General features: G+C 47.2%; 2 protein-coding genes across 2 annotated transcripts in view; both read right to left on the minus strand.

Annotated features, from left to right (window-relative positions):
• The window catches only part of LOC104063215 (ubiquinol-cytochrome-c reductase complex assembly factor 1), a 45,949-nt gene extending 43,416 nt beyond the window's left edge, over positions 1-2,533 (minus strand). The window contains exon 1 of the mRNA XM_054081578.1: positions 2,443-2,533. Coding sequence (XP_053937553.1) covers positions 2,443-2,466 — 24 coding nt within the window. The 5' untranslated portion in view covers positions 2,467-2,533. The remainder of the gene's footprint in view (positions 1-2,442) is intronic.
• Positions 2,534-16,997: 14,464 nt separating this feature from the next.
• GDF5 (growth differentiation factor 5) overlaps positions 16,998-17,785 on the minus strand; it is a 5,092-nt gene continuing 4,304 nt past the window's right edge. Inside the window, exon 2 of the mRNA XM_009565374.2 lies at positions 16,998-17,785. This exon is cut by the window's right edge and continues 820 nt beyond it. Coding sequence (XP_009563669.2) covers positions 17,737-17,785 — 49 coding nt within the window. The 3' untranslated portion in view covers positions 16,998-17,736.

The following is a 17,785-nucleotide window of genomic DNA, read 5'->3' on the forward strand; positions in this document are numbered from 1 at the left end:
CCAGCCCAAGCATGGAACCCAAGTTTGATGGCAAAACCAGAAAGGAAATAGGGGGCTGTCCACATCAAAAAGCTACACGGCAATTTTTACATCTACACCATAAATTCAAAGGCTTAAAAAGCATTCTTCATTTCACTGAGTTATCTCTAACTCTCAGCTTTTAAGCATCTTTGTTTTACTTAGGCACGGCTAAGAATTTTGTATTTCAGAAGCATATATTGTCCCAGAAAATTTCGGTGACTACAATGATTTGCTGTACTGAAAATGCCAGGTAACATGGAAGCATCCAACATACGAGAAGAGGTATAGCTTTGAGCAGAGACTCCAGGGAAATCTTATCTATTTGTACGAATCCCCGATGGGGGATCCTCTAAAAAGAGTAAGTTTTCTGGCCAGGCTGAAAAGCTGAACCAGCTTGCTTTGCCATACAAATGCCAGAAGCAGCTGGGAGAGGAGGAGCTGCCCAGGGAGTGGGAAGCCCAAGAGACAAGTCCTTCACCTTAAGCAAGCAGGTTCTCATTGCAAACTGCTCTCTGGGGCTGCGGCTGCAAGGGCAGCTGAACCCACCAGGAGACTCACTGCTGCTCTGCCACTCTGCCTGCCCGGCCTCCCCTCCCTTTCTGCTCAGGACTGCCTCTTTAATGCATTAACACTGCAGAAAGCTACTTTTATGTTGCCATGGTTCTGCAGCTCCAGCATTTGGAGCACAGGGGCCAAGAAAAATGCTGGAGGAGGCAATGGCAGGCCAACAGTGCAAGGAGAATAAGAAGGAATGGGAGAAGGACCAGGAACTCCAGCTCACTGCATTTCAGTGGCTCTCAGCTGCCTTCAGCCTGAGCGCCGAAAGGGCAGGGCTCACCATGCCTGTCAAAACAACACCCCGAGACATCGCTTCCAAGAACTCAGCGGATTAATGTCATCAGAGGGCATTGCCTTCTGACTAAAGGCCTTTTACCTTGCTGAGGAATCCGTCTCCACCCAGCAGCACTGGACATCCCTGTATTTGTGTTGTGACACATTATCAGACCAAGGCAGATATTCCCTTTTCTAGACCACGTGCTAAGAATTGGGGCACTGCTGCAGACTTTAAAGGCTCATACAAAGAACAAAAGTACACAAATGTGTGAGAAAGAAGAGGTAATTTCATAATTAGTGTTCCATGCTCACTTATACAGGGGAATCCAATCTCTTCCATTAAATGCAGACATTAGAATCTGTGTATTATTCTGGTAGTCAAAGAGCTCTGAAGTTTTTGAATGCTTTAAGCTGGTAAAGACCTTTACGCCCTTAGAAATCTTTCTAAGATGTCAGACCTCAGGGGGCCAATGGAATCACCTCCTTGGGCTTCTTTCCACAAGCGCATCCCACATCCCTGCAGCTGGGCTTTTCCGAACTGTTCTGACTCCCTGTCACTATCTGCTAAAAGTTTTGCTACGTCTGACAATGTGTTCAGCAAAGGAGTTGTTCTGACGGAGGGCTGGATGTTGAGCAATGCAGGGACCTGTGGATTTCTGTCAGGGTTATGCTACTTGTCACTCTGTTCTTGTGCCTATGGCCAGTTCTAGGGAGGAAGATTAAAACTACCTCTGCTTCTCTCTACTTGCTCAGCCTTCCTGTGTGTGTTAGACTCAAAGCAATATTAAATACTATTCTTAAGCAAATCTTCAGTAAGAAGGAGATGGAGGAGAATGATCACACTTTCCTGAAGCCTCCTCTGTACCATTAACCACAGAAACACAGAACTGTTAAAGTTGGAAAAGTCCTCTAAGCTCATCCAGTCCAACAATAAACCTCACACTGCCAGGGCTATCACTAAACCATGTCCCTAAGCACCACGTCCATGTGGCTTTGAAATCGCTCCAGGGATGGGGACTCCACCACTGCCCTGGGCAGTCTCTGCCAGCGCTGCACTGCTCTGTCAGTGAAGAAATTTTTCCCGATATCCGGTCTAAACCTTCCCTGGCACAACCTGAGGACGTGTCCTCTCGTCCTTGTCCCTCGGGAGCAGAGCCCAGCACCCACCTCCCCACAACCTCCTTCCAGGAGCTGCAGAGAGCGATGAGGTCTCCCCTCAGCCTCCTCTTCTCCAGGTTAAACAGCCCCAGGGCCCTCAGCCGCTCCCACAACCCCTGTTCTCCAGTCCCTTCCCCAGCTCCGTTCCCTTTTCTGGACGTGCTTCAGCCCTTCAATGTCTTTCCTGGAGTGAGGGGCCCAAAACTGAACCCAGGATTCGAGGTGCGGCCTCACCAGCACCGAGCACAGGGGGACGATCCCTTCCCTGCTCCTGCTGCCCACCCCATGGCTGATCCCAGCCAGGTGCTGTTGCCACCCGCCCCCCCGCAGCCGTAGGGCGGCCCAGGCAGTGCTAACGCGCTCCCGGCCGCTCGGAGCCCACAGCCCCACGGGGATCGAGCGCGACCGCCCGGCGCCGCCGCCACTCACCGCGGCCCGGGCCAGCGCCGCCATCGACCCCGCGATGCTTCCGCCCGCGCGTGCGCGCCTCCAGAGGCGGGGACGGGGGACGCGGGTTCGAGTCCCGGCGCCGGAGCGGGTCAGGGGATCGCGGGGAAAGGGACTTCAGAGTTCATCCAGTTCCAACTCCCCTGCCATGGGCAGGGACACCTCCCACTGGATCCAGTTGCTCCAAGTCCCATCCAACCTGGCCTGGAACCCCTCCAGGGATGGGGCAGCCACCACTGCTCTGGGCAACCTGGGCCAGGGCCTCTCCACCCTCACTGCAAAACATTTCTCTCTTAGATCTCATCTCAATCTCTCCTCTTTCAGCTCAAAACCATTCCCCTCATCCTATCCCTTCACTCCCTGATCCAGAGCCCTTCCTCAGCTTTCCTGGAGCCCCTTTCAGCACTGGAAGCTGCCCTAGGGTCTCCCTGCAGCCTTCTCCAGGCTGAATTGCCTCAGCATTCTCAGCCTGTCCTCTTCAGCCCACCAGAGAAGGGCTTGGGGTGCTGGGGATGAGAGGCTCCACGTGAGCCGGCAATGTGCACTCAGAAACCAACCGTGTCCTGGGCTGCATCCACAGCCGTGGGACCAGCAGGGTCAGGGAGGGGATTCTGCCCCTCTGCTCCGCTCTGTGAGACCCATCTGGAGCCCTGTGTGCAGCTCTGGAGTCCTGAGCACAGGGAGGACACGGAGCTGTTGGAGTGAGTCCAGAGGAGGCCACGGAGATGATCCAAGGGCTGGAGAACCTCCTGTGTGAGGACAGGCTGAGAGAGTTGGGGCTGTTCAGCCTGGAGAAGTCTCCAGGGAGACCTTAGTGCAGCTTCCAGCACTGAAGGGGGCTCCAGGAAAGCTGGGGAGGTTTTTTTTATCAGGGAGTGCAGGAATGGGTTTAAACTAAAAGAGAGTAGATTCAGACCAGGTGTAAGGAATGTATTTTTTTACACTGAGGGTGGTGAGGCACTGGCACAGGTTGCAGAGAAGTTGTGGATGCCTCATTCCTGGAAACATTGAAGGCCATGTTGGATGGGGCTCTGAGCAACCTGATGCTGTGGAAGGTGTCCCTTCTCACTGCAGGAGAGTTGGACGTGATGACGTTTAAAGATCCCTTCCAACCCAAACCATTCTACGGTTCTGTGATTTCGCAGCAGCAATGCCAGGAGAACATGGCAGAGCCCATCCTGCCGATGTCCCCACAGGCTCTGGAGCCAGCACCTTGCTGCCAGGAGTGATCCCACCTGTCCCTGCCGTGTATTCCCCACTCCTTGCTTCTGCTGGCACCAGCTTTCATGAGGCCACAGAGTAAACCTGAGCAGCAACTTTAAGGGTTGACACGAGCGGGCTTGTTTTGCCAGGTTAGTCTTAGTCTGGATCACATCCACATCACCTCACAAATGCTGGTCCTGGTGCATGGGAGGCTGGTGCTGATGTGAGCAAGAGCAGCTGGGGAAGAGAGAGGGGCTGCTCTTTCAGCAGCAGTGCTGGCTGAAAGGGCTTGGGGAACTATAATATTCTACCCCTCTCTTTCCCAGTATATTTACTGGGATGTCGGCTCTCAAGAGTGCAGTAGCAGCTGCTTTAATGGCCCTGAAACTCCACAGTAGTCCTTAGAAATCTTTCCGATGTTCTTAAATGTCAGGCCTCAGGGGGCCAATGGAATCACCTGCTTGGACTTCTTTCCACAGGCATCCCAGATCTCTCTGCCTGCAGTCGGGCTTTTCCGAAATGTTCTGAGACACCACCACTACCTGCTAAAATAGTTTTGCTGCATCTGAAAAATTGTTGGTGAAGGAGCTGTTCCAACATGGGGCTGGATGATGAATAATGCAGGGACCTGTGGATTTCTGTCAGGGTTATGCTACTTCTCACTCTGTTCTTTTGCCAGAGAAGGGAGGAAGGCAAAAACTAGGCCAGTTCTAGGGAGGAAAGTAAAAACTACCTCTGCCTCTCTCTACTTGCTTAGCCTTCCTTCATGTGATAGACTCAAAGCAATATGAAATACTACTCTTAATAGCAAATCTTTAGTAAGAAGAAGATGGAGGAGAATGATTACATTTTCCTGAGACCTCCTCTGCGCCATTAACCATAGAACCAAAGTATCATTAAAGTTGAAAAAGTCCTCTAAGCTCATCCAGTCCAACCATAAACATCTCACTGCCAGGTCTATCACTAAACCATGTCCCTAAGCACCATGTCCATGTGGCTTTTAAATCACTCCAGGGATGGGGACTCCACCACTTCCCTGAGCAGCCGTTTCTAATCCTTTTCCACTTTTTCGGTAAAGTATTTTTTCCTAACATCCAATCTGAACCTCCCCTGGTGCAGCTTCATGTTATTTCCTCTATTCCTATCCCTTGTTACTTGGAAGAAGAGGCTGACACCCGTCTCGCTACAACCTGCTTTCAGGGAGCCGTAGAGAGTGATGAGGTAAGGGTATTCCCAGTTTCCATATGAAGCTCCTTCCAATCTTTCAGTGTGAAAGTTTTCTTGTACTTAACATAAAAGGGCTCAGTGTGAGCCCCCTTTGACATCAAGTTCCTAAAGATATTGGTTAAAAGCAGAGTTTGGCTGAGAAATCAGCCCTGGGCTGTTTGCTGTGAGGGGGTTGTAGGGATGTGGAGAAACTCTTGGTTGGCTGTTGTGGAGATGAGGCTTCATATCACAGGTCTACAAGTTTTTTCTTCTATAACCTTTATGATATTACTTGGTTTCTTTCAGCCTCTTAATGGATTACACAGATTTCCTTGTAACAAAAGAGAATGAAACAATTTTGTTGCGTTTTTTTAGGTAGCTTCTTGTAGTGCCATCAGAAATCAGAAGCCCAAATGGGCATGTGGAGACTATGCTGTCAAAATATGAGGCATAATACTGTAAGCCAGCAATCCAGGTCCTGTGTAGCCTCTGCTTATCTCTGCCCTGAGGAATGTGTGTGTCTTTCGGAGTGGGCCATACAGGACGGAAGAGACAAAGGGACTGCACCCAAGAATCCAGCACAGTAAGAAGTTCCTGGTCTGCCAAGCTGGAATCTCCAGGTTACATCTTTCCTGAATTCTTCATGTTTTGGACTTCAGAGACAGACACCTCTCCTGGTGTTTTTTCCTCGGCACATTCCCTCCTCTCCAGCAGTGATGATGCTCTGTGCAGACCACTCTGCAGTCACATGTTCTGTGTTTACCTCACCAGGAAACAGATTTTCTGTGTGGTTTTTAAGCAGGGTATTTCTGTCCACATTCAAGAGACCCTCCAGACACTGCACAGAGGTCCTTGGGCTTTTGCAATCCTGAGATTTCATATGCATTTAACCTCTTCCCAGCTGGTTCAGTGGTCGTTACTACCATTCTATTTCTCTTCTGACTTCATTAACAAAGAATGATAAATACCTTTTAAACAAGAGCATTTCAAGATATTTGATGTTCCTGTCCTCCTCATTTCCTATCAGCCCATGATTTTATTTCAGACATTCTCATAGAACGTGCTTTTTCCATTTGTGCACAGCAAAGCAGACTAACCAGGTTTATGTAGGCCTGTGGGTTTATATTTTACAACATAACTGTGCAGGTTAATGAAACATTTGGAAACATTCTAAATCTATGCAGTCCCATAACTATTTATTGTGTTTTTCACTTCTGAGTGACATGAAGAATCAAAGTCAACATGATGAGGCAATTGTTAGCCTGACATTTGCTGGAGAGAGCTCCCTCCTTATGAAATGCAAACAGACTTTGGACAAGGGCAAAATCTTTCAACTTCATCTTTCCTCTCCCCAGTCTAGAATTCCTCTTGAAGTGCCGATTTAAGACTGCAGTCATTTTCTTTCTTAACCACCTGCTCTTGTTCTGAAGACATGAAATCCAAGGTTATCCCATTATGGTACTGGGAAACAGGATCTCTCCATGTTTCCTGGGACAAGCCAGGCTGGGGCACTCCGGGTGACAAGAGGGAGAATGGTCCATACAGATATTCCAGGGACCTCTGGAGATCATGATAAAGAGAAAACCAACTGCAAAAACTTAGTTCAGGTCCAGCAGGTCTCCTTAACTCTGGTTCAGGGCCAGTGCTGCCTGGCTGCCAGCTGGCCCTGCAGCTATTGGAGTGCCTTTGCAGCAGCTTTCCCAGAGCTCCAGGTTCTGAAAGGGCCTTGTATGACCCAACAGAGCCAGGGCAGGGCTGGCACTCTATCCTGTCTGACGCACCCTTCTAAGACTTGAAGGCTCTCTGAGCCCTAGTCTTTGAGGATTGCCTCCTTCCAGAGCTTCCTTGGATGCCTCTGCATTGCTCTTACCAGAACTGAGTGCCAGGAATGCAGTGAGGGGCCATCTGACCGCAGGGGGAAACCCAGGTTCCGCGGGATTTCTAGCTCTGGCCATGTGCTGGAGGAAAATGGCATCGCTAAGCATGCACGGGGAGTTTATAACAAATTTGTCATACTTAGCTTTCAAAAAATCTTTCTCCTTTGCATACAGACATGCTGAGACCATGTTCACCCTTAAGATGACATGACAAGCTGAAAAAGGACTTTTAATGGCAGCTAATTTTATTTTTAGCAACTTAAAGATACTCGCTTCCTTCCTTAAGACTGAATCCTCAGTTCGGTGTGTCACTGTGTATATATTTACCACTGCTCTTTTCCAGGAGAAATGGTATCGAAAAATACAAAAATTACTTTTTTTTTTTTTCAATCAAAGTACAATTCTTACAATGCTCTATGAACCTTGAAAGGTTTTGCAGGTACGGAGATCTGATCTGGAATTCCTTGGCTAGAAGTGCAAAGGGCTCCTTCCTCTGGGCCCAGTGGGGTGGGAAGAAAAGCAGCCGTGGGGCAGAACAGGCTCCTCAGCACTGTGCCTCACTGAGTTTGGCGAAGCCTGGCAAGCAAAACCTGAGCTCCATGACTGAACTGTTCAGGGGAAGTAGAAATAGGACCTGACTACTCTTTCCAAGGTTCTGCATCCTTGTGGCTGCTGCTCCTGTTCACTGTGATAAACTCCCGTTTGTTCCCTTGCCACCAGTGCTCCCTGTTTGCTGGGACAAGCCTGGACGGTTCCCCTCCCCAGCTGTCAAAGCCCTAGTGTGCTTTGGCATCCTGCCCCTGAGGAGTCTCAGCGGCTTGAGCAGAGTGCTTCAGGAACAAGACATCCCAGTCCTGAAGCTGCCTTTGCTTCAGAAGCTTTTCTTCCCGTCTGTGTGCTTTCTGAAGAAGAGAGTCTTTGCTGGTCAGAGAGGTTTTCCACTTGCGCCTCCTTCAGCTTTCCATTACCACTGAGTGGGATACGAGGTGCAGTGCTGTACACTGTACTATATGCAGAGGTGTTCAGACTTAATTTATTCCCTTCTCCTGGATAAAGATTATTGCAGCTGTGTGTTTTGGAAAACTATCAATGAAGGGAGTTCAGCTCATACAACACACTTTCAATAGGGCACTGTACTCTATATTTCCAGGTTCTGTTTTAATTACACTTGAATATTACCTTGGAGGAAGCTGAAATCTGGAAAATGTTTTCTCATATACCATGCCTTAAACCTTCCTGACCTTCTGTTTTATACCAAGTACATTTATGCCTGTGATCAAAACCATAGAACATGGGGCAGGGTTTGGCTATCTGGGATAATCTATCAGAGGGGTGCTGGCAGTTCCTCCTACAAATGTCCCCATCCTAGCATCACAGAATAGGTTGGGGTGGAAGGGACCTTAAAGCCCATCCAGTTCCACCCCCTTGCCATGGGCAGGGACACCTCCCACTGGATCTGGTTGCTCCAAGCCCCATCTCCAACCCGGCCTGGAACACCTCCAGGGGCAGCCGCCACTGCTCTGGCCAACCTGGGCCAGGGCCTCCCCACCCTCACAGCAAAACATTTCTTCCTGAGATCTCATCTCAATCTTCTCTCTTTCAGCTGAAAACCCTTCCCCCTCATCCTGTCCCTGCACTCCCTGGTCCAGAGCCCCTCCTCAGCTTTCCTGGAGCCCCTTTCAGCACTGGAAGCTGCTCTAAGTTCTCTCCAGAGCCTTCTCCAGGCTGAACAACCCCAACTCTCTCAGCTTGTCCTCATATGGAAGGTGCTCCAACCCTTGGATCATCTCCATGGCCTCCTCTGCACTCGCTCCAACAGCTCCATGTCCTTCCTGTGCTGAGGACTCCAGAACTGAATGCAGGGTTCCAGGTGGGGGTCTCACCAGAGCAGAGGAGAGTGAATATGTGTGAGCAGCTGTCAGTTCTCTGCCCAGCTCTTGTAACCCCGGACTTTCACATTGAATAAGTACATGTTGCTATCAGCATCTTCTCTTACTTTTTGATGGTTCAGTCCTCCTGTAGGCACAGGGAGGTGGGGAGCCCTCCAGCCTGGACACAGACCTGTTCTCCCAACTCCAGCACTGACAGGGCTCGTGATTTTGCACCTTGACTTCTGTCAATGCCTCATCCAAAAAAGCAAAGTAATTTTTACTTCATAATGAGTAACAGGAATTATATAAATCTTGTCAAGCAGGAATATTTTAGTGGGACTAAGCTGCTTTTTAACTCAGCTGTAAACAAGGGTTTTTAAGAACTTATAAAATGGAAAGTTTTTCACTACAAAGCAGTGATTATGGCAAAGCAGTGTTGGTCATAATAGAAGGGTGAGTTTGAACCCCTAGTGTGATGCTGTCGCTGAGAGGGAAAACTGAATGCTGGATTATAATGAAAGTCAAAATCCAATAAAAGTATGGAGGTGTTCATGTCCCTGTGGCATTGATGAGGCTGGGACTGCAAAATTCACTCAGTCATGGTGTTCAAACTACAAAAAGTATCTGGAGAAGTGAGAGTCTGAAGAAAAAAACACAAGAAAAAATATCTGGTAAGGAAGGCGCACAATAAAAGCATAGCCAGGCTGATCTACCTCTTCCATAAAAAATAAAAGAAAAAACTCCATCACAGTCTGCATAGGTCAAACAATGCCCATGGGAGTCAGGTTTTTCATGGAGCAGACAAAGAAGCCAATTCACTGATTCAAAGTGGAAACTGGACAGTAAGTAGAAATAGCTGCTTATTAAAAAATGAAGTGCTAATATTCACAGAATTAGCTTTGAGCTGAATGTGGTGAGCTTTTTAAAACTTTCGGTCTTTAAATCAATCCTGGATCTCTCTTTCCAAATACATCATTCCCGGCTATTACACAGCGTCATTTAATTCCAAAGAACTTGAAAAACAGGCTTCCTTTAAAAAAAAAAATTGGTGGGAAAAGAGAGACCACATCAGAAACTGATGCTTCTGTAACAAGACAGTGGCAAAGGCAGATTCAGCCTGGAGGTCCCAAGCACTGGAGGGAAGAGATGCCATCCAGAGGGACCCAGGCAGGCTGGAGAGGTGGGGCTGCGTGAACCTCATGGAGTTCAACAAGGCCAAGTGCAAGTCCTGCACCTGTGTTGGGGCAAACACAAATACAGCTGGTCGGAGAATGGATTGAGAGCAGCTCTGAGGAGAAGAACTTGGGGTGCCGGAGGATGAGAGGCTCAATGTGAGCCAACAATGTCTGCTTGCAGGCCAACAACCAACCGTGTCTTGGGCTGCATCCAAAGCAGTGGGACCAGCAGGGCCAGGGAGGGGATTCTGCTGCTCTGCTCTGCTCTGGCAAGACCCCACTTGGGTTCCTGCATCCAGTTCTGGAGTCCTCAGCACAGGAAGGACATGGAGCTGTTGGAGCAAGTCCAGAGGAGGCCACAAAGATGATCCAAAGGCTGGAGCACCTCCCATAGGAAGACAGGCTGGGGTTGTTCAGACAGGAGATGAGAAGATTCTGCAGAGACCTTAGAGCAGCTTCTGGTAATGAAAGGGGCTCCAGGAAAGCTGGGGAGGGGCGCTTGGTCAGGGAGGGCAGGGATAGGACGAGGAGGAATGTTTTTTTGCTGAAAGAGGGGAGATTGAGATGAGATTTTAGGAAGAAGTTTTCCTGTGATGGTGATGTTCACGGGTTGCCCAGGGAGGCAGTGGGGGCCCCATCCCTGGAAACATTCAAGATCAGGTTGGACGAGGCTCTGAGCAACCTGATAGAGTTAAAGATGTCCCTGTTCCTGCAGAGTGTTGGACTGGATGACCTGTAAATGTCCCTTCCAACCCAAAGCATTCTATAGTTCTAACCCACTAGCAGGAGAAGGACAGTCAAGTGGAAAGAAAGAATTACTCACACTGAGTCCTCAGAAAACGTTTTTTGTTTTGGTTTTTTTTCTGGTAGGCACATATACACATCTCTTCCCAACAGCAGCACTGCCATCTGACCCGTCTCTTTTTCCATTTGGGCGTTCATTCACTCTACAGGTACTCCTTCATTCAGTCCATCTTATTATTCAGTCTTTGACACAATTCTCAGCCCCTGCCTCCCTCAAATGCCTCTTCTCTGTATCCTTTCTCCCAAGCCACATTCCCTTTAGCATTTCTTCAGAACACTTCTTGCAGCATATGGCCTTCTCCCTGTGCTACCATGAGCCTTTTATCCTCTGTAGCTGGGTTCCCATAAGCTGATCATAACCCATAACCAGATGAGTTAATGACTTCTTTGCCATCTAAAGTTCATGAATCTTATTGCACATTTGTAGAAAAGAGAGCTGCCCTGTAGGTATACAGCCCCTCCAGTAAGCTCCTGAAGGACCTGAGTGGTGTTTCTCTTTCAAGATTTCTGTAGAAAGACTAAAGTTGGGAAGCCATTTGCACGAGCAAAGTGGAATCATAGAATCATAGAATCACTAGGTTGGGAAAGACCTCTTAGATCATGGAGTCCAACCATTCCTATCTGCCACTAAACCACGTCCTGGAGCACCTCATCTACCCAGCTTTTAAACACCTCCAGGGATGGTGACTCCACCCCCTCCCTGGGCAGCCTCTGACAGGGCCCGATGACCCTTGCTGTGACAAATTTTTTCCTGCTATCCAGTCTGACCCTCCCCTGGCGCAGCTTGAGGCCATTCCCTCTTGTCCTGTCCCCTGACACTGGGGAGAAGAGCCCAGCTCCCTCCTCTCTACAACCTCCTTTCAGGTAGTTGTAGAGAGCAATAAGGTCTCCCCTCAGCCTCCTCTTCTCCAGGCTAAACAACCCCACCTCTCTCAGCCGCTCCTCATAAGACTTGTTCTCCAGCCCCTTCCTCAGCTTCGTTGCTCTTCTCTGGACACGCTCCAGAGCCTCAACATCCTTCTTGTCACAAGGGGCTCTGAACAGGATTCAAGGTGCAGCCTCAGCAGTGCCAAGTCCAGGGGCAGAATCACCTCCCTGGACCTGCTGGCCACACCATTTCTGATCCAAGCCAAGATGCCAATGGGTCTGGCTTTCTCAGGAAAAGGCTGAGTTTACGCCACGATTAATGGCATCTTGTGAAAAGCAGACAGACGGTAACTGAACGTGCAGAAGCAGTACCCTCTGATGGCAGCTCGATGGGCAGAGGCTCAACCCGTATTCCTGGATGGCAAAGCCTTGCACAAGGTATTATAGCAAGGAGACTCTTAGAGAAACACCAGTGAAAAGAGCGTTTTCTGTCCCCTAGCAGAGACTCAGCCAATTAATAACTATTATTATTAATGGAGTCATTTTTCTTGACAGCTGTGCCCTTCGAAATGACATCAGGGAAAATGGAATCCATTTGCGTTACTGTAGCTGGCCAAATCATTGGAGAAAGTTAGAACTAGATCTGAAAAGAAACCCCAGCAAAACAGACATCGGTGAGCTCGGGATGACAGAATAAACGGGCTATTATGGTCGCTCAGCAAAGCGTATTTACCGCACCGTGTTTTTAAAAAAAAAGTTAAGATTTCCTTGTTTATTAAATTTGTCGAGAAGCAATGAAATCACATGCAATTTTATTTTTAAATATCATTTTACTACCCAACAGCAACAGTAAATTCATAAAATAACACGTGATTGACCAGGACTATGGAGCGAAAAAAATTGTTTGCTTTGTACATTCTTATTAGTCTTGGCTAAGATGTTATAAAAGCAGTATCTTTTAACACCTTTTATTATACAAGGGTCAAGGGGTTTTTATGTTTCTTAAAGAAAGCTTCAAATAGCCCACATAGCGGGTTACTGCATCTTTCATACGGCTGCTGTATAAACAAGGGCATTTTACACAGGAAATGACATAACCATGTAAAAGTGTACATGGAGTTTAGGCACATATTCAAACGCTAATGGGAATGCATTGTTTTAAATGGCATACTTTTATGTTTACCTATTGAGCTTAGGACTCATATTTTAGCCAAACACAACAAAAATTATCCACACATACCTGTCTTATAGTGTACTGTTTATTTGAAATTTGGACCTTCACAAAGACCCTCGTGGGACAGATAATGACCCTAGAAAGTAAATACAAATGAGGCATTCTCAGCGAGAGAGTGAGACCTGCCATCATAAAGGTGGAAAGTTGAACTTTTAACCTGGATTGCTTTACAGATCAGGTTTCTCTGCCTTTCTACCATCCAGTTGCTAACACCACTTCACCCATGGGAAGAAAGCCGTAACAATCATGTGGGGTGTCTATCTTTGCACATTGTATAATGACCAGGCTAAAGAGAGTAGGGCCAAACTTCTGCAATTTCAAAGTCCTCTGTTTCTTTCCAGTTTCTTTGCTGTGTGTCCTATCCCTAAACCTCTGTTTTCTGGGAGGAATGAGGGTTGGGTGAAGTCCGCCTGGGTTGTAATTTTGTGTGTGTTGGTGATAACGAATGTTCATAATGGCCACCATTCCCGTATCTCAACATGAAACTCAACGTGAGCCGGCAACGTGCGCTTACAGCTCAGAAAGCCACCCTTATCCTGGGCTGCACCCAAAGCAGTGGGACCAGCAGGATGAGGGAGAGGATTCTGTCCCTCTGCTCTATTCTGATGAGGCCTCTCCTGGATTCCTGTGTCTAGTTCTGGAGTCCTCAGCACAGGAAGGACATGGAGCTGTTGGAGCAAGGCCAGAGGAGGTCATGAAGATGATCTGAGGTCTGGGGAACCTCTCATACAAGGACAGGCTGGCGTTGTTCGGCCAGGAGATGAGAAAGCTCCGGAGAGACCTTAGAGCAGCTTCCAGCGCTGAAAGGGGCTCCAGAAAACCTGGGGAGGGGCTCTGGATGAGGGAGTGCAGGAATAGGATGAGGAGGAATGGTTTTCAGCTGAAAGAGGGGAGATTGAGATGAGATCTTAGGGAGAAATGTTTTCCTGTGAGGGTGGGGAGGCCCTGGCCCAGGTTGCCCAGAGCAGTGGTGGCTGCCCCATCCCTGGAGGGGTTCCAGGCCAGGTTGGATGGGGCTTGGAGCAACTGGATCCAGTGGGAGGTGTCCCTGCCCATGGCAGTGGAGGTGGAACCGGACAGGCTTTGAGGTCCCTTCCAATCCAAACCATTCTGTGGTTCTATGGTTCTACGATCTTGGGAAGTTTCATTAAAGAGGCCAGAGATAGACCTGCTAGTGCAGATTTCCAGGTAAAGTCATGACAAGATTTGCAGTGGTTTGGGCAGAGAAATTGAAGGGCTTTGTGGAGTTTAGAAACAAAAAATGACAGCCTGGTGTGGCAGCGTCTTTTTGTTGCCATTGAAATTTTATGTGAACTAAGAATAGGAGAAACTGCTCTGAGCAGAGCAGTGAAAGAGGTTACTCTCTTCAACAATCTAGATTTAAGTGATCATAACTGTTCATTAGTGTTGTAGTTTAGTTGTATCTTTAACTACAGAGTCAGAAGTTTGTGCCAGATGATCCTGATGGCTCAAACAATACACAGATAAAGTACCTGGCAGATGACATGGTGAAAGTCAGTAGAACACTCTGTAATAAAAGAGTGTTGAACTGGAATTCCCAGAGTTAGCAACCAATTTCAGTAATGTAAATGCAAAAGGATGCTCTGGACAATGCAGCACTGGTTCATAACCCATGTTATAAACTGGGGACATTCAATCTGAGAGGCAAAAGTGGAAAAACTACCCTAATCCTGTCACCTACTCTGCCCACCATTATCAGCTGCTCACTTTTAGCTGGGCCAAACTTGAGCAGTGCCAGGACTGTCCCCCACATCTCAGCTACCAGCTGAGCAAAGTGAATGTCACAATACCTCCTAACCTGAACATCTGGGCTGGAATTGCTTCTGTTTAGGCCAAACCCAACATATGGCAGTTTTGTTGCAGTAATAATCCATTATAATTCCAGCATTTTAGTGTTTGTATTTTCAAATCTGTTTAAACTGTTATTAAAGACCTATTAGTGAAGGGTTTTTTCCTTTCCTCTCCTCTCCTCTCCTCTCCTCTCCTCTCCTCTCCTCTCCTCTCCTCTCCTCTCCTCTCCTCTCCTCTCCTCTCCTCTCCTCTCCTCTCCTCTCCTCTCCTCTCCTCTCCTCTCCTCTCCTCTCCTCTCCTCAGCAGAATTTTGGGTTTTAACCATTACTGAAGGGTGTTTTTAAAGACATGTCAGTATTTCTTTTGATTTTTCCTCAGTTCATACTGTTTGCTTTGGGATCATTCCAAAGTCTTGGCTTTATCTTTTCCATTTAGGTGCTGATACATGCTCAATTTAATCACCATTTAATTCTTTGTCTTGCTTTATTCATGTATTGAGAAATTCAAACAAGGACAGGAAACAGGAACCTCGAGGAGATACCTACTAGGTTTTTAAAATGTTTTATCCTGACCAGCCTCACCGGGATCCTCAGGCTGATGAACATGAAGTGTAGAGCAGTTTTGCTCCTCAGACTTCCAAACTACTATGCATTGTGTGCGACACCGGTGTTGCCTTCCTCCAAAGCTGTTGCAGCATCTCACAAACTCAGCTGGAAGCGAAGCAATCTGCCCTTTGCAGGTGGTTATAAACCTAGGAGTCCACTTGTCTGTTCAGACAGCTTTGATTTGCTCAAAGTGAATTTAAACAGCCAGCATTTGCTATTTTAAACTGATCCCCCTGAGCCATTGAGGAATGTGTGTGTGTGGATAATAAGTGGCGTGGCACTGCCATGTCTGTTGTACACGAGAATGGAGATTTCACCGGGAATGTGCAAACAGGCATATGGGAAGCATATTCCTTTAAGCAAGGAAGAAAGGAGACAACCCTTTCTCCTGGTCCTCTGGCCAGGCTCCTCAGAAAGCAGCTGTGCCCGATGCTAGAGAAAGGATCTTTAAGAGCTGCAAGCCAGGCATGCAGAAACCAGCCAGGAGCAAGAGAAGAACTGCTTGAAGAGAATGGGCAAAGAAAGCCTCTCGGCTGTGGGCTTGGCAGGAGAATGCTTTCTTTCCTCCTGTAGCAATATTAAATCATATATAAAGAAGCTTGTAGTAAAGCTTAGAATTAAAGACTTGTTTTGATAGTTATATGAGAATGGCTGATGGTAAACAGGACAGGGGACAGGAATTGTTGGTCTATTGGGTGAGGAGGAGCAGGACCTGGGAAGTGCAGACACTGGGAGTCTAGAAGGAAGGCAGAGGAGCCCTGAGGACAGCCTTGACCCACAAATTAGACTCATAAGATGCCAGAATTTCTCATGTGCGTGTTACGAAGTAGCTTCAAGTGCTCATCATTCTACATCTTTGTTAACATTCTAGTTAGTGATTCACACTGCTGTCAAGTACAGCATTCTGACCCACCTTGTTTGGTTATTGGATGGCCTGTTCCAGGTAGAAATCACAAGCTATTAGGAAGGGATCACGCCTATGAAAGCTCCTGCAGGGCTCTTTCTACATCACTGTGCTGTAGGTTATGGTGGGTCACAAGTCTGCCCAGCGGAACACCGTGTGTCTTGCAGCAAGGCCACTTAACCAGGTATTTTAAGCTGGTTAAAGGCTCAGCCACCCACAGAGCGCAGCAGGAGGAGCAGAGCTTTTTGTCACTGTTTCTCTATAGCTCTTGACTAGGAATTTAGTAAGATTTGACGCTAGTGCGAGCTACAGCACGTCCAGTGTGGAGTACTGACCAGGAGCTCCAGGGCCATATTCAGCTCCTGCATTACTCACAGCAGTGATGCTGTGCAAGGGAGAGATCAGATCCAGGTAGGCATGTGACCTGATAGTTTAAACGGTGATGAAGCAATATCAACCCTGTGCTTTTATATTTTATACTATTGATAAGCTACTTCAACAATTTCTGATGGTCCTTATGGTCTGTCCACCTGTAGTTGAGTACCTGTTACCTAGTTCTACAGATATTAGCATAGACAGAGTAATCCCACAATAGATTTGTAATCCATGTCTGGAGCAGACAAAGGGGATATGCAAACACACAGCCCTTGGAGGGAGGAATAAAAGGATACCAGATATCTTTTGCCATCACCTGCATAACTCGGTTTTGCCCCAGATACATCAAGTGCCATTCCTCACCAAATCAAACCATGCTTCCACACCTTTCTTCCAATGTTCCCACAGTTCCTCTCTGTGGCAGAGTTCCATGGATGTGTTTTGCATGCTGCTGGTGTTCTGCTGCACTGAAAAGTCCCTTTCACTTGTATTTATTGTACAGAAACATCAAACCCAATTTCTTTATAGCATTATAACGATGCAGGGTTGGACAGCTGGACACAATGCAGCACTGTGTCAATAATTTATTACATCTTATGCCATAATTGAACACTTTTACTAGGAGCATTTGAGAACAGCTTGGACCTTATACAGAGTAATATATCTTGCTACATAATAATGGAAACGTGGATACTTAAGAAAGATGTGTAGATCGGAGGAAAACATACATGGAAGCAAATATCTCCTGCATGATCTATCTCCATGTAAAACTTAAAACTAAATCAACATATTATATTTAATGACTCCTTTTTTTTTTAACATATGCATAGTTTCAAGAGCTAATCAGAAAGAAATCATATTACAGTGTAACTATTTACACCAGAACAGAACCTTCTCTTCCAGACATCAGAGCTCTCTTCTTACATTTCTTAATGGACAGAGCACATGGGACTTGGACATAAATTCAGTCTCAAGAACATTGTTCAAAGGATCAAACAGCTCATATTCACAGCTCACTGATACCATCTTTAACCCACTGCCACGAGAGTAAAAAGCAGGTGATCTAGAGGTGTGGAGGTATAAACTTCTCTATCACGGACTTCAGTCAGAGCCAGTCTCGCGTTGCCAACACAAGGCCTTATGTCAGGCTGCATGACAGCATCCAAATGCTACTGAACTATGCTCACGGTGGAGAGACACGTAGAAGCACTGGGTTTATTGCTACATCCTTGTAAACACACTTTCCCTAGAGGTAAGGAATCTAATTAACCTTGTTTCAGAAGAGGTTATGTTCAATAAGTCATATTGCCTTTCATAACATATTCACACGAGCAACTGTTCTGCTACCTACAACCACAGGACTCCACCACCATGTCCTCATACTGCTTGTAG

Source organism: Cuculus canorus, chromosome 16, assembly GCF_017976375.1.
Source record: "Cuculus canorus isolate bCucCan1 chromosome 16, bCucCan1.pri, whole genome shotgun sequence".
Taxonomy (NCBI): Eukaryota; Metazoa; Chordata; class Aves; order Cuculiformes; family Cuculidae; genus Cuculus; species Cuculus canorus.